Source organism: Octopus sinensis, linkage group LG16 (assembly GCF_006345805.1).
Source record: "Octopus sinensis linkage group LG16, ASM634580v1, whole genome shotgun sequence".
Taxonomy (NCBI): Eukaryota; Metazoa; Mollusca; class Cephalopoda; order Octopoda; family Octopodidae; genus Octopus; species Octopus sinensis.
The window spans coordinates 5,894,201-5,912,189 of NC_043012.1; the positions used below are offsets into that span (position 1 = coordinate 5,894,201).

The 17,989-nt window shown below is 38.7% G+C and overlaps 1 protein-coding gene across 2 annotated transcripts in view; it reads left to right on the forward strand.

The window, feature by feature from the left end:
* LOC115220412 (tyrosine-protein phosphatase non-receptor type 13) overlaps positions 1 to 17,989 on the forward strand; it is a 278,782-nt gene that overhangs the window by 170,294 nt on the left and 90,499 nt on the right. Inside the window, exons 2-3 of one of the 2 annotated variants that reach the window (XM_036509865.1) lie at positions 9,263 to 10,028; positions 10,937 to 10,954. In XM_036509865.1, coding sequence (XP_036365758.1) covers positions 9,263 to 10,028; positions 10,937 to 10,954 — 784 coding nt within the window. The remainder of the gene's footprint in view (positions 1 to 9,262; positions 10,029 to 10,936; positions 10,955 to 17,989) is intronic. The other variant, XM_029790532.2, reaches the window with a different exon arrangement.

Sequence of the window (17,989 nt, forward strand, 5' to 3'; positions counted from 1 at the left end):
GTAATAGTGTGTGTTGTGTAGCAAGATGGTGCCTATGTTGTAGTAGATGTAATGGGGGTGGTATGCTGGTTAATGAAGAGGCATTGTAGTCAAGGCTGCTATAAGAGAAATATAATGGTAACTACAGCCTTCCTTCATAATATCTCTCACATTCCTTCTCATCTTACCCTTTCATATTTCTTCTTTGATCTTTCTCACTCAAATTCTCACCTCCCTACCTCTCTGCCCTCTTTTTCTGTTTAACTCTCTCTCTCTCTCTCTCTCATTAGCTTTTAGTCTTTCTCTCTCTCTCTCTCACTCCATCTTACAGCCGCATTCATCATCATTGAAAGAACCAGGACATAATTCTAGCCATAAATGCTGGAACACTTTTTGATTCTTACATGCAACAATTACTTACCCTTTCTGCCCCACCCACTCTCCCCATCACTTTCCCCAACCCCATCACTTACTACTAAACAACCCCTAACAAAATCTTTCCCATTGCTCCTTTCTCTGTTCCCTGTTTTCCCTTTGCCCCACATACTTAAACAACAGAGAAACATACAAAAACAACACAAAACAAAACAAAAAAAACAATAAAAAACCCCTTATTTCTTTCAAATTCAGTATTTTCTGGGAAAGCTTTTCTTTGATCCTTTCTTTCTTCCCTATCTTGTGTGTCACCGTTCCTACCAGCTGCTCTGATATCAAAGGAATCACTCAGAAAGATTGAAACACTCCTGGAATTCCTTCTTTGGCTCCAAAGTTGTTCTCAGCAACAGCACACAGGGCCCCAACAGCACCTCCACCCCACCACTAACAATCACCAACATGGCTGCCATCTAACTTCAGTGCTTGTTTTATATAACTACAACAGTAACATTCTCAACATGCAATCATAACTAAAATCTCAACTACCACCAAATAACTACAACAACAACTACCATTGCATTTGTAACAATTGTCAGCCAGGGTAGACTTAGGCAGAGTTAAGCATTAATCTTATATCTAAGGGCAACAATGTTATAGGTTTGGGTTATTATTATTATTATTATTATTATTATTATTATTATTATTATTATTATTATTATTATTATTATTATTATTATTATTATTATTATTATTATTATTATTGAGGCGGTGAGCTAGCAGAAACGTTAGCATGCCGGGCAAACAACTTAGCAGTATTTCGTCTGGTTTTACGTTCTGAGTTCAAATTCTGCCGGGGTTGACTTTGCCTTTTATCCTTTTAAGGGGTCGATAAATTAAGTACCAGTTGCATACTTGGGTCGATCTAATTGGCTGGCTCTCTCCCCCAAAATTTCGAGCCTTGTGCCTAGAATAGAAAAGTTTATTATTTAAGGCTTGAATATTTAACCAGGTCATCAGTAGATGGACATTCATCTACTATTTACACACACACACACACACACTACAATTAAGCATACATATCATCACCACCACCACCATATGAGGGTGGAGGAAAAGACTATAAGGCTGAAAGAGAGGAAGAAAGATCAAAAGATTATATGAGAGAGAGAGGGTGAGAAGGAGAAAGATTAAAAGACTATATAAAAGAAAGTGGGGGAGAGAGGGAAGAAGATTAAAAGCTTTTTTCTATGCTGGCATAGGTTGGATGAGATTTCTTGAGGCAATATACTACAGCCAAATGTCCTTCTTGGTACCAACTCTTTATTTTTCAAGTAAGGTACTTTGATACTTTATTTGGTACTTTATATCTTTGCTCACTAAAACTGCTAAACTGCATATTTACGCATTGCAATACCGGTCACTGCTGGCCATGCAGTATCAATTCATGGACATGCAGAAACAAGGACGTGTGCACACACAAACACAGACACAAATGCACACATGTGGTGAGCTTCTTGTAGATGGTCTCTGTCAAACACCACTCACAGAGTATTGGTTAAGCTGAGGCTACATGAGAAAACACTTGTTCCGAAGATGCCATCTGGTTGGGAAGTGAACCTCTTGACCATAAAGCTACATTTACCTCTCTCTCTCTCTCTCTCTCTCTCTCTCTCTCTCACTATCTGTATACAGATGAATCTCCCATCAACGATATATAGAATATTAATGTCTATTCAGGAATTTGTCTATTCTGTTGCTATTAATTATATATATATATATATAGGCACAGGTGTGGCTGTGTGGTAAGAAGCTTGCTTCCCAACCACATGCTTCTGGGTTCAGACTCGGGCCAACCGAAGCCTTGTGAGTGGATTTGGTTGAGAGAAACTGAAAGAAGCCCGTCCGCAGGAGTGGCTGTGTGGTAAGTAGCTTGCTTACCAACCACATGGTTCTGGGTTCAGTCCCACTGCATGGCACCTTGGACAAGTGTCTTCTACTATAGCCTCGGGCCGACCAAAGCCTTGTGAGTGGATTTGGTAGACGGAAACTGAAAGAAGCCCATCGTATATATGTATATATATGCATGTGTGTGTTTGTGCGTCTGTGTTTGTCCCCCTAGCATTGCTTGACAACCGATGTTGGTGTGTTTATGTCCCCGTTACTTAGCGGTTCGGCAAAAGAGACCGAAATAATAAGTACTGGGCTTACAAAAGAATAAGTCCCGGGGTTGAGTTGCTTGATTAAAGGCGGTGCTCCAGCATAGCCGTGGTCAAATGACTGAAACAAGTAAAAAAGTATATATATATGATGATGATGATGATATATATATATAGATATAGATATCTGTGTATGTGTATCTATGTGCCTGTCTTTGTGTCTGTGTTTGTTCCCCACCACTGTTTGACAACTGGTGTTGGTGTCTTTATGTCCCCATAACTAAGCAGTTTGGCAAAAGAGATTCATAGAATAAATACCAAGCTTAAAAAAAAGAAGTACTGGAGTTGATTCATTTGACTAAAATTCCTCAAGGTAGTGCCCCAGCATGGACTGCAGTCTAATAACTGAAACAAGTAAAAGATAAAAGCTATAATTATATATATATCCCTCTCTCTTTTTCGGAGAGGCACTGAGCAGCTATACACACACACGGCAGTAACTTCCACCTACCGAATTCAATCACAAAGCTTCGGTCGACTCAGGGCTATAGTAGAAGACACCTACCCAAAGTGCCACGCAGTGGGACTGAACCCGAAACCATGTAGCTAGGAAGCAAGCTCCCTAACCACACAGCCATGCCCGCGCCTATATATATATGCACATATGTACATACATACATATACATAAATGGATGTGTGTATTTTCCCCTTGTTTACAATTAACACGGAAAAAATAAATAAACAGTTACCAGAGCAGCAAAAAAATCACACAGGTACTAAGGACGTAACACCCTGTTTGTAAACGTAGAAACTCTGGGTTGATGTGAAATATTTTGTATAATATATATAAATAAATAAATGGAGTTAAATGCAGGTGTTATTCAAATTCTTTTACTTCTGACATATGTTTCGAAGACAACATTGGTATTATTCCAAAGGAATAAAATGGTGTAAAACAATGTAATCTTCTCATCAGGGAAAGAAAGAAATAAACCAAACTCATCAATAAAACATTTTAACAGAATGTGATGGATGTGTATAATGATGAACGGAACGTTTTTTAGGTTTTTTTAAAAAAAACGTTAGAAGATATAACGTCAAAAGTAGCCTATAGAAAGAGAAGGGGTAAAGGAAAGAAATAAACAGAAAACTAATGAATGAGAAATGTAGAGCGATATGTGAATTAGATAAAAACTTAAAGGCTTGGAAAAAGATATATCTGGTGGAAGTGAATTGTAAGAAGAAAATCAATGTTCAAATTATATAGAATGGTAGATATCACATATATAAACAAAAGGTATGTTTCTGCCAACTCTCTATAGCTGTGTTTACAAGGGGATTCTTGGAAAGTAGAATAGAAAATAGTTCACAGAGTTGACAGAATTCTTTGCCTTTATCACATGAGAATGAAATGGAGAGAATCAACCAATCAAAATTGAATTGTTTATTATGGTCTTTTAGATACCAAATTAATTTACTAAGCCCTGTACCGTTGCATTTATTACTATCCCTAAATGTAGAGTAATGAGTAGAAATTCTTTTAGCTAACTGAAAACTACCTATATAAGAAGACATTGGTACCTGAAGTAATTTTACACTGTTATAAGGAGTTTTTAATCTTAGAATTACTAGACATAGACTTAATTCTGTTGGAATTGACTTCAGAGACAATATCCTTGTTATTAATGTTTCTAGGGGGATGGTTAGTATTAGCTAAATTAATGTTAGTATTAGTAATTGGATTCTTATTTAACAGACTAATATTATGTGAGGAGATAATTTGTGAGAGATATTTTGTGTTGGAAAAACCAATCCTAACTGTGTGTGAGTTGATAATCAAGTAATACCTAGAATTCTTTGGAAAATTCCTAATAATGGCTTCCCGAAACTGGAAAGGAAGATTAGATTTAATTTGCCTCCCATAAGGAATAATCAACCAAATAGTTTTGTTATTAATTGCCTTATGTTTAGTGTAACTATCTTTAAAAGACATTGATTTACCTTTAGAATGAAAAAAGGTGTTGGTGTATAAATTAAAATTGAAATCGTTCATATCGTTACAACTAGATTTCATGTCTCCATTACTAAAGGTAGAATAAGATTGAATAGAATTAATGTAGGTAACTTTTTCTGTATAGCCTGCTTTAAATAAGGCAGAGTTATAAAATTCAGCCTTGTTGTTGAAAATGTCAACATTAACAGATAACTTAGACAATCTAAATGAAATATAACTAAGTTCTTTGTGATTGCCCTAGGATGATTACTGAATTGGCTAATATACTTAAGATTTGATGGTTTGTGGTATGGGAAGTACGAATTATTGTGTAAGTTAAGTGTAATATCTAAAAAGTTGGCTTTTGTTACATCATCATCAAAAACAATGCCTAAACTCATTCTACGGAAAAACTTAACTAAACCATTCTTAACCTTTTGTACTTTTTGGTTAGAAACATTTTGAAGGATCACGATACAGACCTCCATTGATACTTGGGAACTGGTCTGTCATTTCATAAAGTATATATATACCGACCAAATCAGGTATTTGTGCTGAATCAGAACTTCCTATCATGACATCAAAACCATTGGGTGTATCTTTACAGACCCACAGCTTGTTATCAAGTTTTATGATAGATTTTCTGGTGGCCAACACGACATTAATCTCTTCCCTGGTGAGACCAGCTGTGTTGTGAGCTAGACAGAGTGCTTTTATTATATATATATTATATATAAAACTCCGAAAGACCTGTCCTTGTTTTCTTTATATCGTCTATCTGGATGTTTTGTTGTCTCTTTCGTATATCACCTAACTGTCTGGATGTTTTGCGTTCTTGTCCCATTTTGTATTTTTACTGGTGTGTTTACATCCCCGTAACTTAGCAGTTTGGCAAAAGAAACCAATAGAATAAGTACTAGGCTTACAAAGAATAAGTCCTGGGGTCGATTTGTTCAACTAAAGGTGGTGCCCCAGCATGGCTGCAGTCAAATGATTGGGACAAATAAAAGCGTAAAAGAGTATATATTGTTGCTATTATGTTAAACTGCCGTATGTCCAAATTTGGTCAAATGCGATTTTTATCAATATTCATTTTTGCTTGCAATAGCCAGTTCATTTGGTCAAACTATCTTATCTCCAGCTGCTTCAGATGCCCAGACATCAAAAATTGTCAATGCGTAATACAACAGTTTTGCTATGGAATCAGCATCATCAACGTTTAATATCCATTTTCCATGCTGGCATGGGTTGGACAGTTTGACTGAGGTCTGGAGAGCCAGCAGCTGCACCAGGCTCCAATCTGATCTGGCAGTATTTCTATAGCTGGATGCCTTTCTTGACACCAATGAAAAAGCAACGTTTTGGACTTACAACACTTTTGCATAATAGCAACAAGATGTATTTCTTTCATGGTCATGCTGGAGTGCCACCTTGAAGAATTTTTTTGTTGAATAATTGACTCCGTGACTTAATTTTAAGCCTGGTGCTTATTTTATTGGTCTTTTTTTTTTTTTTACCAAACTGCTAAGTTACGGAGACACGAATACACCAGAACCAGTTGTCAAATGTCGATGGGGGACAAAGGCACACACACACACACACATATACAAAACATGGGCTTCTTTCAGTTTCCGTCTACCAAACTTACTCACAAAGCTTTGGTCGAGCCTGAGGCTATGATATAAGACCAAGGTGTCATGCAGCAGGAATGAGCCTGGAACCATATGGTTGGGAAGCAAGCTTCTTACCATTCTGCCATGCTTGCACCTATATATATATATGTGTATATATATATATATATATACACACACACACACACACACACACAAAGTAAAAAACAGCAACAACACAACAAGCACATACGATATTGTTCACCTCCATCCTGCAATCCGTACATATGCATAAAAACCTGCTTTAAACAAATCTCGGCAACAGAAGAAACAACAATAATAAAAATAAACATTAAAATAACTTTTTAAGATTATGTTGCTTAGCAACTGCATCCAAATGTTTTGCCATTTACTCTTCCCTCCCGCCCCACCTATCAATTCCTTGCTACGCTCCACCCCCCACCCCCCATTCTCCACCATTTTTGTCTATTCTGAGAGTTTACAGATCTGGCACCTATTATAATGGTAGTTTGGTGAATCAATTCTGTTTAACCATGCTCCAGTTAATTTCAATTGTCTTTTCATGTACACTGACTGAATTCCTTCTCTCCCTCCTACATCACAGCTCTTCTTTCTGGATTGCTGCCTCTCTCTCTCTCTCTCTCTCTCTCTCTCTGCTTATGCACCCTTGGAAACAATCGCAGTGAAAGTGAGAAACTATGTGGTTGCATCACCTGCTAGAAACTGGAACCAAATCTCTTTTGAATTGCACTCTGCTGTTCTGGGGAAAGGAAAGGCCAGGGCCCGTTGGATCACGTCCTACATACCTCTGCAAAATGAAGATGGCCTCATTATTGGCTCATCGGGGTCAAGTTGATGCTGAAGAAAGGCGGCATAGCTAGAGTATGTGTTGCCTAGAACACCTCTTCAGTTTCCTGCCCCTCTATCAGACCCCACCAAGCTTATACAAGCATAAGCAGTAGACCCAAAAGTGCTACCCTTATAAAAGCATCACCTCGGACAAACGCTCCACTGATTCCTGCACCATTACTGGAGCACAGTCTTCAGTATTTTGGAAATGCTTTAACCATTTAGCATTCAGATTACTCTGTTAAATGTTCTGCTTCTGTGTTCACAATATGTTGAATTAATCAGGTATTATCTCATAGCTTCGAGATTTCAATGATGTGATTGTTTATTTTTAGAATGACAATGTATGATAAGTGTGAGAGCTCAGATCTGGTCAGTTTGGACATAAGACAGAATATTTAGGCCAGATATGTCCAGTTTAAATGTCAAAGGGTTAAAACTTATGTCCTGTTCCCAACATGTTTTTAACATTCTGAAATATTTAACATTTGGAAGAGTTTAAAAAAGAAAAGAAACTGTTATAGACCTTCGTTAACCGTTCGTAATTACTCTAAACAGGGCAACAGGTCACGCTGGAGGAGTGAGATACTTTCAGTCCTTTTATCTGGAAACTCGTTGTTTTTGATGGCTGTCCTAATTTTTTTCACTCTACATTTATCTTTAAAAGTTTAGAGCGTATTTTGGTAAATTTCTAAAAAATAAAAATAAATTTTCTTTCCCCCATCTTTCCCATTTGTATCAGTTTGCCCTCCCTTCCCCCGGGGGGGGGGGCATCCCATCAGCTCTCATCTCTCTCCCACTATGTCCCACTTGCATCAGCTATGTCTTTTACTCTAAGAGTCAAGAATTTTTTTGTCTTTTTGTTTCCTATTATTCTTAGTTATTTATTGCCAGAATGTCAGGGAAGTTCCCCCCATCCCCAGTCCCCCACCTCCCCACAAAAAACGTGAGAAACAGCTGCTTTCCACTAAATCATTCACATAGGATGTTAAACCACCTCCCATTATCCCTTTTGCCTGTAACTTTAAAAAAAAACTGTTCCCATTCTTGGTAACCTTATTTCAGTTCCTATTGAAATCAGCTCCCTTATTTCTTCACACCTCTTGGTGATTGTGGTGATCAGGATGAATACTGTTATACAAATAGAATCAATTTTTTAAATAATAAAATCAATAAAAAAATTATTATTATTATTATTAAGAAGGCTGCGGGCTGGCAGAATCGTTCTGAGTTCAAATTACGCTGAGGTCAGCTTTGCTTTTCATCCATCCGGGGTCAATGAAATAAGTACCAGTTATGCACTGAGGTTGATGTAACCGCCCTCCCCTCCTCAAAATTTCAGACCTTGTGCCTATGGTAGAAAGGATTATTATTATTGTTATTATTATTACTATTATTATACTCCTTCTACACTAGCAGCATACTGTAGCAGGTCTTCTTTGCTGTTTACCAAATATTCTACCATGTTTCTTCTTTCACTGTTAATGCACTCTCATATGCTAATCAGCCCACCTCTACTTTTACCTCTCTTCATGTAGAGTCTGTGTACATTTGCCTTAGGGTGGACGGCACCATGCATTGTCATTATCTTTCAGGTAGTGCGATCAAGTTGGTCAACCTCCACTTGTGTCCATTCCAGGATGGTCTACAGCAACCACTCATATATTATTATTATTATTATTATTATTATTATTATTATTATTATTATTAAGGTGGTGAACTGGCAGAATCGTTAGCACACTGGACGAAATGCTTAGCAGTATTTCATCTGCCACTACTTTCTGAGTTCAAATTCCGCCAAAGTCAACTTCGCCTTTCATCCTTTCAGGGTCGATAAATTAAGTACCAGTTGAGTACTGGGATGGATGTAATTGACTATCCCCCTCCACCAAATTTCAGGCCTTTTGCCTATAGTAGAAAAGATTATTATTATTATTATTATTATTATTATTTTCCCATTGAATTGCATTTTATTTCATCTTCTGACTGGATTTCAACCAGAGACCTAAGGCGCATATATATTAGACGGAGAGAAACTTCCTGCGAAAATGGACAGCTGATGTCAATACAATGTTTTGAGTTTTATAGATTGTTGGTTTCTCAGGGATCTGGTCAAAAAAGTCTGTCAGCACCTTTCTTGATTATTCCCAGGGCACCTACAACAACAGGGATGGTTGTTGTTATTATTATTATTATTATTATTATATTATTATTAGTTACTATTACTGTTGTTGTTGTTGTTGTTGTTATTATTATTATTATTATTTTTCTATTTTCAGGCAAGTTCTGGCTATGGCTGTGCAATGTGGGAAAGTAACCTTTACCATTCGACGGCGGCGACGGCGAGCTGCTCCACCACCTGTTCCCCCTGAAAGACAATCCTCGATGCCAGAATCAGTCTCACAGTATAGTGTCAAGGGACAGTCGCACTACTCGTCAACTTCAGCCACTAGTCTTCCGCATGACGAGTCTCCCGGCTGCTACGACAATGGTGCCTACGATGACTCGGGTATGTTCATGGGTGAGGCTGGCTCCTGTGATGACGTCTTCACGGAGTCAATGACAAGTAGCCAAGTGTCTTCAGCGTCAAAATTCCCAAGTCTTTCCAGCAGTACCCTGCAAGGGACAACATACTCACCGAACACGTTGCGCCACAAGCGCAGTGGCCTGCTACTGTCTTACAACGAGGATCCTTACTCAGTCGACAAAATTAGAACGCAGAGCACATCGGCCGTGGAGGATGAGGTGAACTGGAACTCTTCACCTACCCCGACCACCATCACGTCGGCGACTCTGCGTTCGGGCCGCGGCACGCCTTCTAGTTGCCTGTCGCAGTCCCTCGACAATCTCGGCGAAAATGCTTACATCTCTAACCTACGTAGCATGTCTAGTAGGGAGAACATCTACATGCACACATACGATAAGGGGAACAATACTGACCGTAAAGTAAATCTTAGGAAACGAGAGTTTGACTGTGCACTCTCCCCTGGGAACAATATGTATTTACCACGGAGTGTGATGTCTTCACCCACAGTTCAAGGAAAAGTAAGTCACAAAACAAATCTTGTTTTTGTATCTTGGTAACATTGACTTTTTGCATTTCACTAAGAATTTTTCCGTTGCTGTTTTTGATTCTTAATTTCCATAATCAATGTCAACTTGTCTTTGCATTTGGATTACAAGATTCTTGACCTGAATTCATTGAAACTTATCATGTGTCATTGTTGGTGTAACGACCCTCCCAAGACACGACAAAATATCAATCATCATCATCATCATCGTTTAACGTCCACTTTCCATGCTGGCATGGGTTGGACGATTTGATTGAGGTCTGGCAAACCAGATGGCTGCACCAGGCTCCAATCTGATCTGGCAAAGTTTCTACAGCTGGATGCCCTTCCTAACGTCAACCACTCCGAGAGTGTAGTGGGTGCTTTTACGTGCCACCAGCATGAGTGCCAGTCACGTGGTACTGGCAATGGCCACACTCAAATGGTGCTTTTTATGTGCCACCTGCACAGGAGCCAGTCCAGTGGCACTATTATTTTTCTTATTTGTTGTAGCAATGTTCTCCATTGCCAATGTCCAATGATAGTTACGGAGCCCTAACCTGTTCATGTTTTATGCAAAACTCCAGGATTATTTTTGGAGCCAGGCTGTTTATATATTAACTTAGAGAATTCATAAGCTGTGTGGAGAGTTTCATGATTTTTCTCACTCATGCATTGTTTGTAAATGTGTTCTTCCCAAGAAGTCACTCAAGCTTTCAGGTTACACATCTTTGTTTTACCCCCAAAACTGTACTGAATCACCAACTACAATGTTTTCTGAATGCATATACAGGGTTAAAGCTTTCCATCAAAATTTCACATTATGTTCCAAACTCCACCTTAACTATGACAAAGTTATTTTACTAAATTCTTAATTTGTTTTCAAAATTCAATGAAAAGCAGGATACTGATAGAAATATGGTAAGTAAAGAATTAGTTCATCACTTGAGGATTTTAACACCATCACTTTAGTCCACTCTGATGCAAAAGTTTTGGGCCAGGCGTTGGGTTTGATGATACATTTCTTCCTCCCTCCCTCCCTCCCTCTCTCTCTCTCTCTCTCTCTCTCTCTCTCTCTCTACCAATTTCAGAGGTGCTATGTGGGTCATGGGCACTGCCCACCAGTCAGGATGGCGATGCTGATGTCTGTTATATTAATAGCATTGGAGTATTGGTAGGAGTAGTATTAATAACTGCACTAAAATTGTGGTTATGATAAGCAGTGGTGATGATGATGATGGTAGTGATGGTGGTGGTGGTGGTGGTGTTGATTTTAGCGGTAACGATGATGGTGGTAGTGGTGGTCATGGTGATGGTGTTGATGTTGTTGGTGATAGTGTGGTGGTGGTAACAGCAGCAGTGGTGGCATTGGTATTGGCAGTTTGGAGGACAGCTGGTAACTATCATATCTTAGAATAGATCTGGGTGGTGCAATTTAGGTGGGGAAATGCAAGGTGGGTGAGATAGTGAGATCTATGGTAAGGTGTCATGGCCCGTTGTCATGGAGATTTAGATTAAATTTATTTTTACAGTGGATGAGGTAGGTGGGGTGGGAAAGTAAACAAAACAGGACAAAAATCAAACCTGGAAGTTTATATATATACATACAGAGGTGTGTGTGTGTGTGTGTATATATATATATATATATATACATTTAAACACACACACACACACAGAGGTGTGTTTGTATGTGTGTGTATATATATATATATATATATATATATATACAGAGGTGTGTGTGTATGTGTGTATATAAATATGTACAGAAGTGTGTGTGTGTATGTATATATATATATACAGGCAATTTTAATTTGTTTACACACACATACATGTGCGTGTGAGTGTGTGTTCACACACACGCACATACATATATATCTTTGTTGTTGCTTAGCAGTTAATGACTCCACAGTACAACCATTACGCAGAATTGCATAGACACAACATGTACACATGTCTGAATTCTTCAGACATCTACTGAGAGTTTGAAGAAATAGGCTTGTGTTTGTGTCTCCATGGGCCTCAGTAATGGCCATAGTAGGTATTAATTACTAACCTGTGTTGTGTGTATATATACATATGTATGTGTGCATGTGTGTGTATATATATATGTGTGTGTGTATGTATACACACACACATACAGGTGATATTGAGTATATGTTCTATTCTTCACGCACTTGAATATGTGTGTTATGTGATCATCATAATCATCATCACTGTTTTATTGTCCACATTCCATGCTTGCATGGATGAGAGGGAATTTGCCGTGATAGATAATTTAATGGTCAGATGTTCTTCTTGTTGCCAACCAAGAACCGCACGGTTCTTGGTCTCAAGAATTTGTCTTATGAAGAAAGGCTGAAGACGCTCGACCTTTATTCTCTAGAAAAACGACGACGCCATGAAGATCTCATTCTTGCTCCCAACATCATAAGCGGAAAGTGTAACCTCTCGAAAGAGCTGTTCTTCACTCCTGCTCCAGAGCGTCAGCTGCGGGGTCATTCCGAAAAGCTCTATCTGCGACGGTTTCATCTCAATCGAAGGAGAGGGGCTTTCTCCGTCTGGGTTGCGGATTTGTGGAATAAGCTGCCAGACGAGATGGTGAAGATGCCGACGACCGCTCGGTTCAAAGTCTCTCTTGACCTCAAGTGGCCTGAACTCTTTACATGAACACCACCCTGTACATAACTCCATGTCCCCCTACATGACCTTGCTTTTTGCTTTTTGAGCCAAAAAATTAACTAACTAACTAACTAACCCTGACTTGTTTCCAAAGAAGGTAATGTCCCCCACCCCCCACCCATCTTTTCCCATAACTGGATATGTATTCATGGAAGATGAAAATTGGAAACAAATAATACTGCTTGAATGATGGTGACATTCACTTAAAACCACCATAGTCAAGCTGTGACCTGTGGGGCTTTCTGAATAGCATGCCCAAATGAAAAATTACCCTGAATTCTTTTTTAGCACTGCAGCCTACATGATAACAATCCATGTCTCATACAGCCCATTTCTCGAGAAACTTTCCCCGTGCTTAATTTACATCTATCAAGATGAGGAGGCAATTCCCCCTCCCACACATAAATACAATGGGTTTGTTTCAGTTTCCATCTACAAAATCCACTCATAAACTTTGGTTGACCCAGGGCTATACTAGAAGAAACTTGCTGAAGGTCTCACACACCACAGAAGTTTATCTGTCTTGAGACATACCATATCTTAGCATGTATAAAGAACCCCCTTATTTTGAGATCTTAAAATTTGGAATAAAGGGATTATAATACTATCCATATTTAAGAAACTCCCATATTTTTTTAACCTAATTTTTGACAAAAAAGGGTTCCTTATACACGTTAAAATGGCGGTAATAGCTACAATAGATTACAAAGATAACTGTTAGCACTGCAGCTATCTACAATATAACAAGTCAATGAGAGGTCCTCTACTTGGTAAAAAATATAATCTTAGCAACAAAGGCAGAATTAATGCCAAGAGGCAATATTTATCTCCATTTAACCCTTTTGATACCAACCCACCTGAAACTGTCCCTGGCTCTGTAGTACAAATGTCTTGTTTTCAAAAGTTCTGAATTAAAATTTTCCACCAAACCTTAGTCACAATTTATGTTCTTAACACCAGCTTAGTGATAACTAAGTTATTTTACTAAATTCTTTGTTATATTTAAATTTAATTCAAAGAAACACAGAGCATCTCAATAGAAATATGGTAACAAAAGGGTTGAATTTGGATGTTCTGATAGAACAGTTGTACCGTGGTGGATTAGAGTGCATTTTACACCAAAGGCCATTATGAGAATTTCTCTCATAGTTTGTTCCTTCTTGAGCCATGTCTGGCTCATAAGGGCCGGTTTCCTTGGCGTATAGGTTTCCCACCTGGACGGGATGCCAGTCCATCGCAGGTGAGCTGCAAGATGCAGGAGGAAAAACTGAGAGAAAGTTGTGGCGAAAGAGTCAGCAGAAGTTTGCCATTACCTTCTGCTGGAGCTGTGTGGAGCTTAGGTGTTTCGCTCATAAACACACACATTGCCCAGTCTGAGATTCAAACCCGCAATCCCTCGACTGCGAGTTCGCTGCTCTAACCACTAGGCCATGTGCCTCCACTTTCTCTCATAGGATCCACTGCAATAAAGTTTGTTCTAACAGAAAGAACATCCATGTTTAAGTGGGGATAAATATTACCTCTACTTGGTTGCTCAGCCTGCTAAAAATATATAGTGTCTAGGGAAAAAGTCCCATTTTATTTAGGCATGGCTGTGTGATAAGAAGCTTGCTTCCCAACCACATGGTTCCAGGTTCAGTCCCATTGCGTGGCACCTTGGGCAAATGTCTTCTACTATAGCCTCAGGCCAACTGAAGCCTTGTGAGTAGGTTTGGTAGACAGAAACTGAAAGAAGCCTGTCACATATATATGTATATATTTATGTGTGTGTGTCTTTGTGTCTGTGTTTGACCCCACCCCCCACCATCGCTTGACAACCGATCTTGGTGTGTTAATGTCCCTGAAACTTAGTGGTTCGGCAAATGAGACCAGAGTGGGGTTAGGGTTAGGGTTACACACCACACACACACATACGTTTATAGGATGGGTTACTTTCAGTTTCCATCTACCAAATCCACTCACAAGGCTTTGGTCAGCCTGGCGCTATAGTAGAAGACACTTGCCCAAGGTGTTATGCAGTGGGACTGAACCTGGAACCATGTTCTTAGGGAGCAAACTCTTTACCACACAGCCACACCTATACACAATTTATATATAATGGCATTAACATCATCATCATCATCATCATCATTGTTTAACGTCCGTTCTCCATGCTAGCATGGGTTGGACGGTTCGACCGGGGATCTGGGAAGCCAGAAGGCTGCACCAGGCTCCAGTCTGATCTGGCAGTGTTTCTAATGCTGGATGCCCTTCCTAACGCCAAACGAACCTTTTTATTCAATTTCTGAAGCAAAAGAAATGCAAGTCAGTCACTTATTGACAATACATGGCATGCATAGATTGAAACCACCTAACACAGTATTCTTAATGTCTACGACTAAGGCAAATATTCCAGCTGACACCACAAAGAAACTCTGCTACAATCTTGTGGTTCTCCTGTTGAGCAACAAAAGTTATGAAGTTATTCTTGTAGCTGCATTAAGTGCCAATGAATTCTTCTTTGAGGTGGGTTACCAACAGCATCCTGCTGGGTTTCTCTTCTATCCTGTTACAGTTTTTTTTCTTCTTTTGTTTCCTAGATTCGAAATACATATCCTCCTGTCTTTTAAATGTGCATGTTCTCATTCTGAATGCATTATGGCTGACAACATAAGATGGGGTGGTCACATTTGGAATGCTTTTGGTCATGAGTTTGTTTGTTTATTATTAGGACAGACAGGGTTCCCAAGTTACAGCTATCAACATAACAACTATTATTACTATATCTCACCAGTTCCTCATTATCAATGTTATTGTCAAAACACTGCTGCTGCTGCTACTACTACTACTACTACTACTACTACTACCACCACCACCACCACCCTTTACAACGACTATCATCATCAACGTCATTGTCCACCACTACAACCACAATGGAAGCTTCTACTTATAGTTGTTCACCCCTCTAGAAATAGAAGTGAAACCTTCCACAAATCTACTTCTTTTCTACTCTCTTGGAAGGAGAGGATGCATTGGATAATGTGGTCTTGGGGAAGTCTCCTGCACAATGGTTAAAAAAAAATAAAATAAAAAGGGGTGGTTCATGCCTGGAATGTCTATGATCATAGGTCTGCTCTGTCACTTCTGACCTGGGCTATACTACTACTACTACTATACTACTACTACTACTACTACTACTGCTACTGCAGCAACTACTGCTGCTGCTACTACAACTACTACTACTACTAACTACTACTACTACTACTACTGCTGCTGCTGCTGCTGCTGCTGCTGCTGCTGCTGCTGCTACAACTACTACTACTACTACTACCACTACTACCACTACTACTACTACTACTGCTGCTACTGCTACTACTGCTACTACTACTACTACAAAAGAAACAGCTGGAGTTATAAATCTGATAAAAATTATCTCCAGAGCTAACTGTAGAAGACATGAAATCTGAAACTCTAACCTCTGTGCTTGCGAGAGAGAGAAAGAGAGAGAGAGAGAGAGAGAGAGAGGGGGGGAGAAAGAGAGAGAGAGAGAGTGTGTATATTTGAAATACATATACACACACACGAAAATGTGATGTGTGTGTGATATATATTATATACATATCATACACATAGGCACAGGAACGGCTGTGTGGTAAGTAGCTTGTTTACCAACCACATGGTTCCGGGTTCAGTCCCACTGTGTGGCACTTTGGGCAAGTGTCTTCTACTATAGCCTCGGGCCGACCAATGCCTTGTGAGAGGATTTGGTAGACGGAAACTGAAAGAAGCTCGTCGTATATATGTATATATATATATATGTGTGTGTGTGTGTTTGTGTGTCTGTGTTTGTCCCCGTAACTTAGCGGTTCGGCAAAAGAGACCGATAGAATAAGTACTGGGCTTACAAAAGAATAAGTCCCGGGGTCGAGTTGCTCAATTAAAGGCGGTGCTCCAGCATGGCCGCAGTGAAATAACTGAAACAAGTAAAAGAGTAAAAGAGTATATGACATTCATTTGTTTATATATATAATTAGAGATTGTGTTAACCTCATGAAGGGATAGTTGTGTCCATGGAAATACTGGTTCAATACCTTGTACTGATAGAGAATGAAATCCTCTTCAAACAATAGGTATATATTAAGCATATATTCTTTAATTCTTTTACTTGTTTCAGTCATTTGACTGCAGCCATGCTGGAGCACTGCCTTTAGTCGAACAAATTGACCCCAGGACTTATTCTTTGTAAGCCTAGTAATTATTCTATCGGCCTTTTGTGTCGAACCGTTAAGTTACAGGAATGTAAACACACCAATATTGGCTGTCAAGTAATGGTGGGGGGACAAACACAGGCACAAATACATATACACATTCACATACATCTATATATGTGATGGGCTTCTTTCAGTTTCTGTCTCACAGGGCTTTTGTCAGCCCAAGGCTATTGTAGAAGACACTTGCCCATAGTGCCATGCAGTGGAACTGAACCTGGAACCATGTGGTTGGGAAGCAAGCTTCTTACCACAACCACTCCTACACTTATATAGTTTATATCCAGTTAGAATAAAAAAAAAAGGAAATTGAGATAATAAAGTTAATAATTGTTTATTATTAACAAATTGGTCATCTTCACTTTTTACAACCGTTTCAATTAATACCCAATAATCAAATTACAAATTTGTACATTAAGTTTGCATTTTTATGAGATGAGAGCATAATTTCATCAGAGAAAAAAAAAAAGATGTCCACTGGAATGTTATATGTGGACCTGTCAATTCATATCAGCAGACTGAATTGACAGGTCCACATATAACATTCCAGTGGACATCTTTTTTTTTCCTCTGAATTATGCTCTCATCTCATAAAAATGCAAACTTAATGTACAAATTTGTAATTTGATTATTGGGTATTAATTGAAACAGCTGTAAAAAGTGAAGATGACCAATTTGTTAATAATAAACAATTATTAACTTTATTATCTCAATTTCCTTTTTTTTCTTTTCTAACTTTTAACTGTATATATATATATATATATATATAATATATATATATATATATATGTATAAAAAATATATATAAAAATACAAAATGGGACAAGAACGCAAAACATTCAAATAGACGACACAAAAAATGGATGGGTCATTCGAAGCGTTTAATCTTCAGTCAAGAACCGGATCATATATATATATATATATATCATCATCATCATCATCAACGTTTAATGTCCACTTTCCATGCTGGCATGGATTGGATGGTTTGACTGAGGGCTGACAAGCCAGGAGGCTGCACCAGGTTCCAATC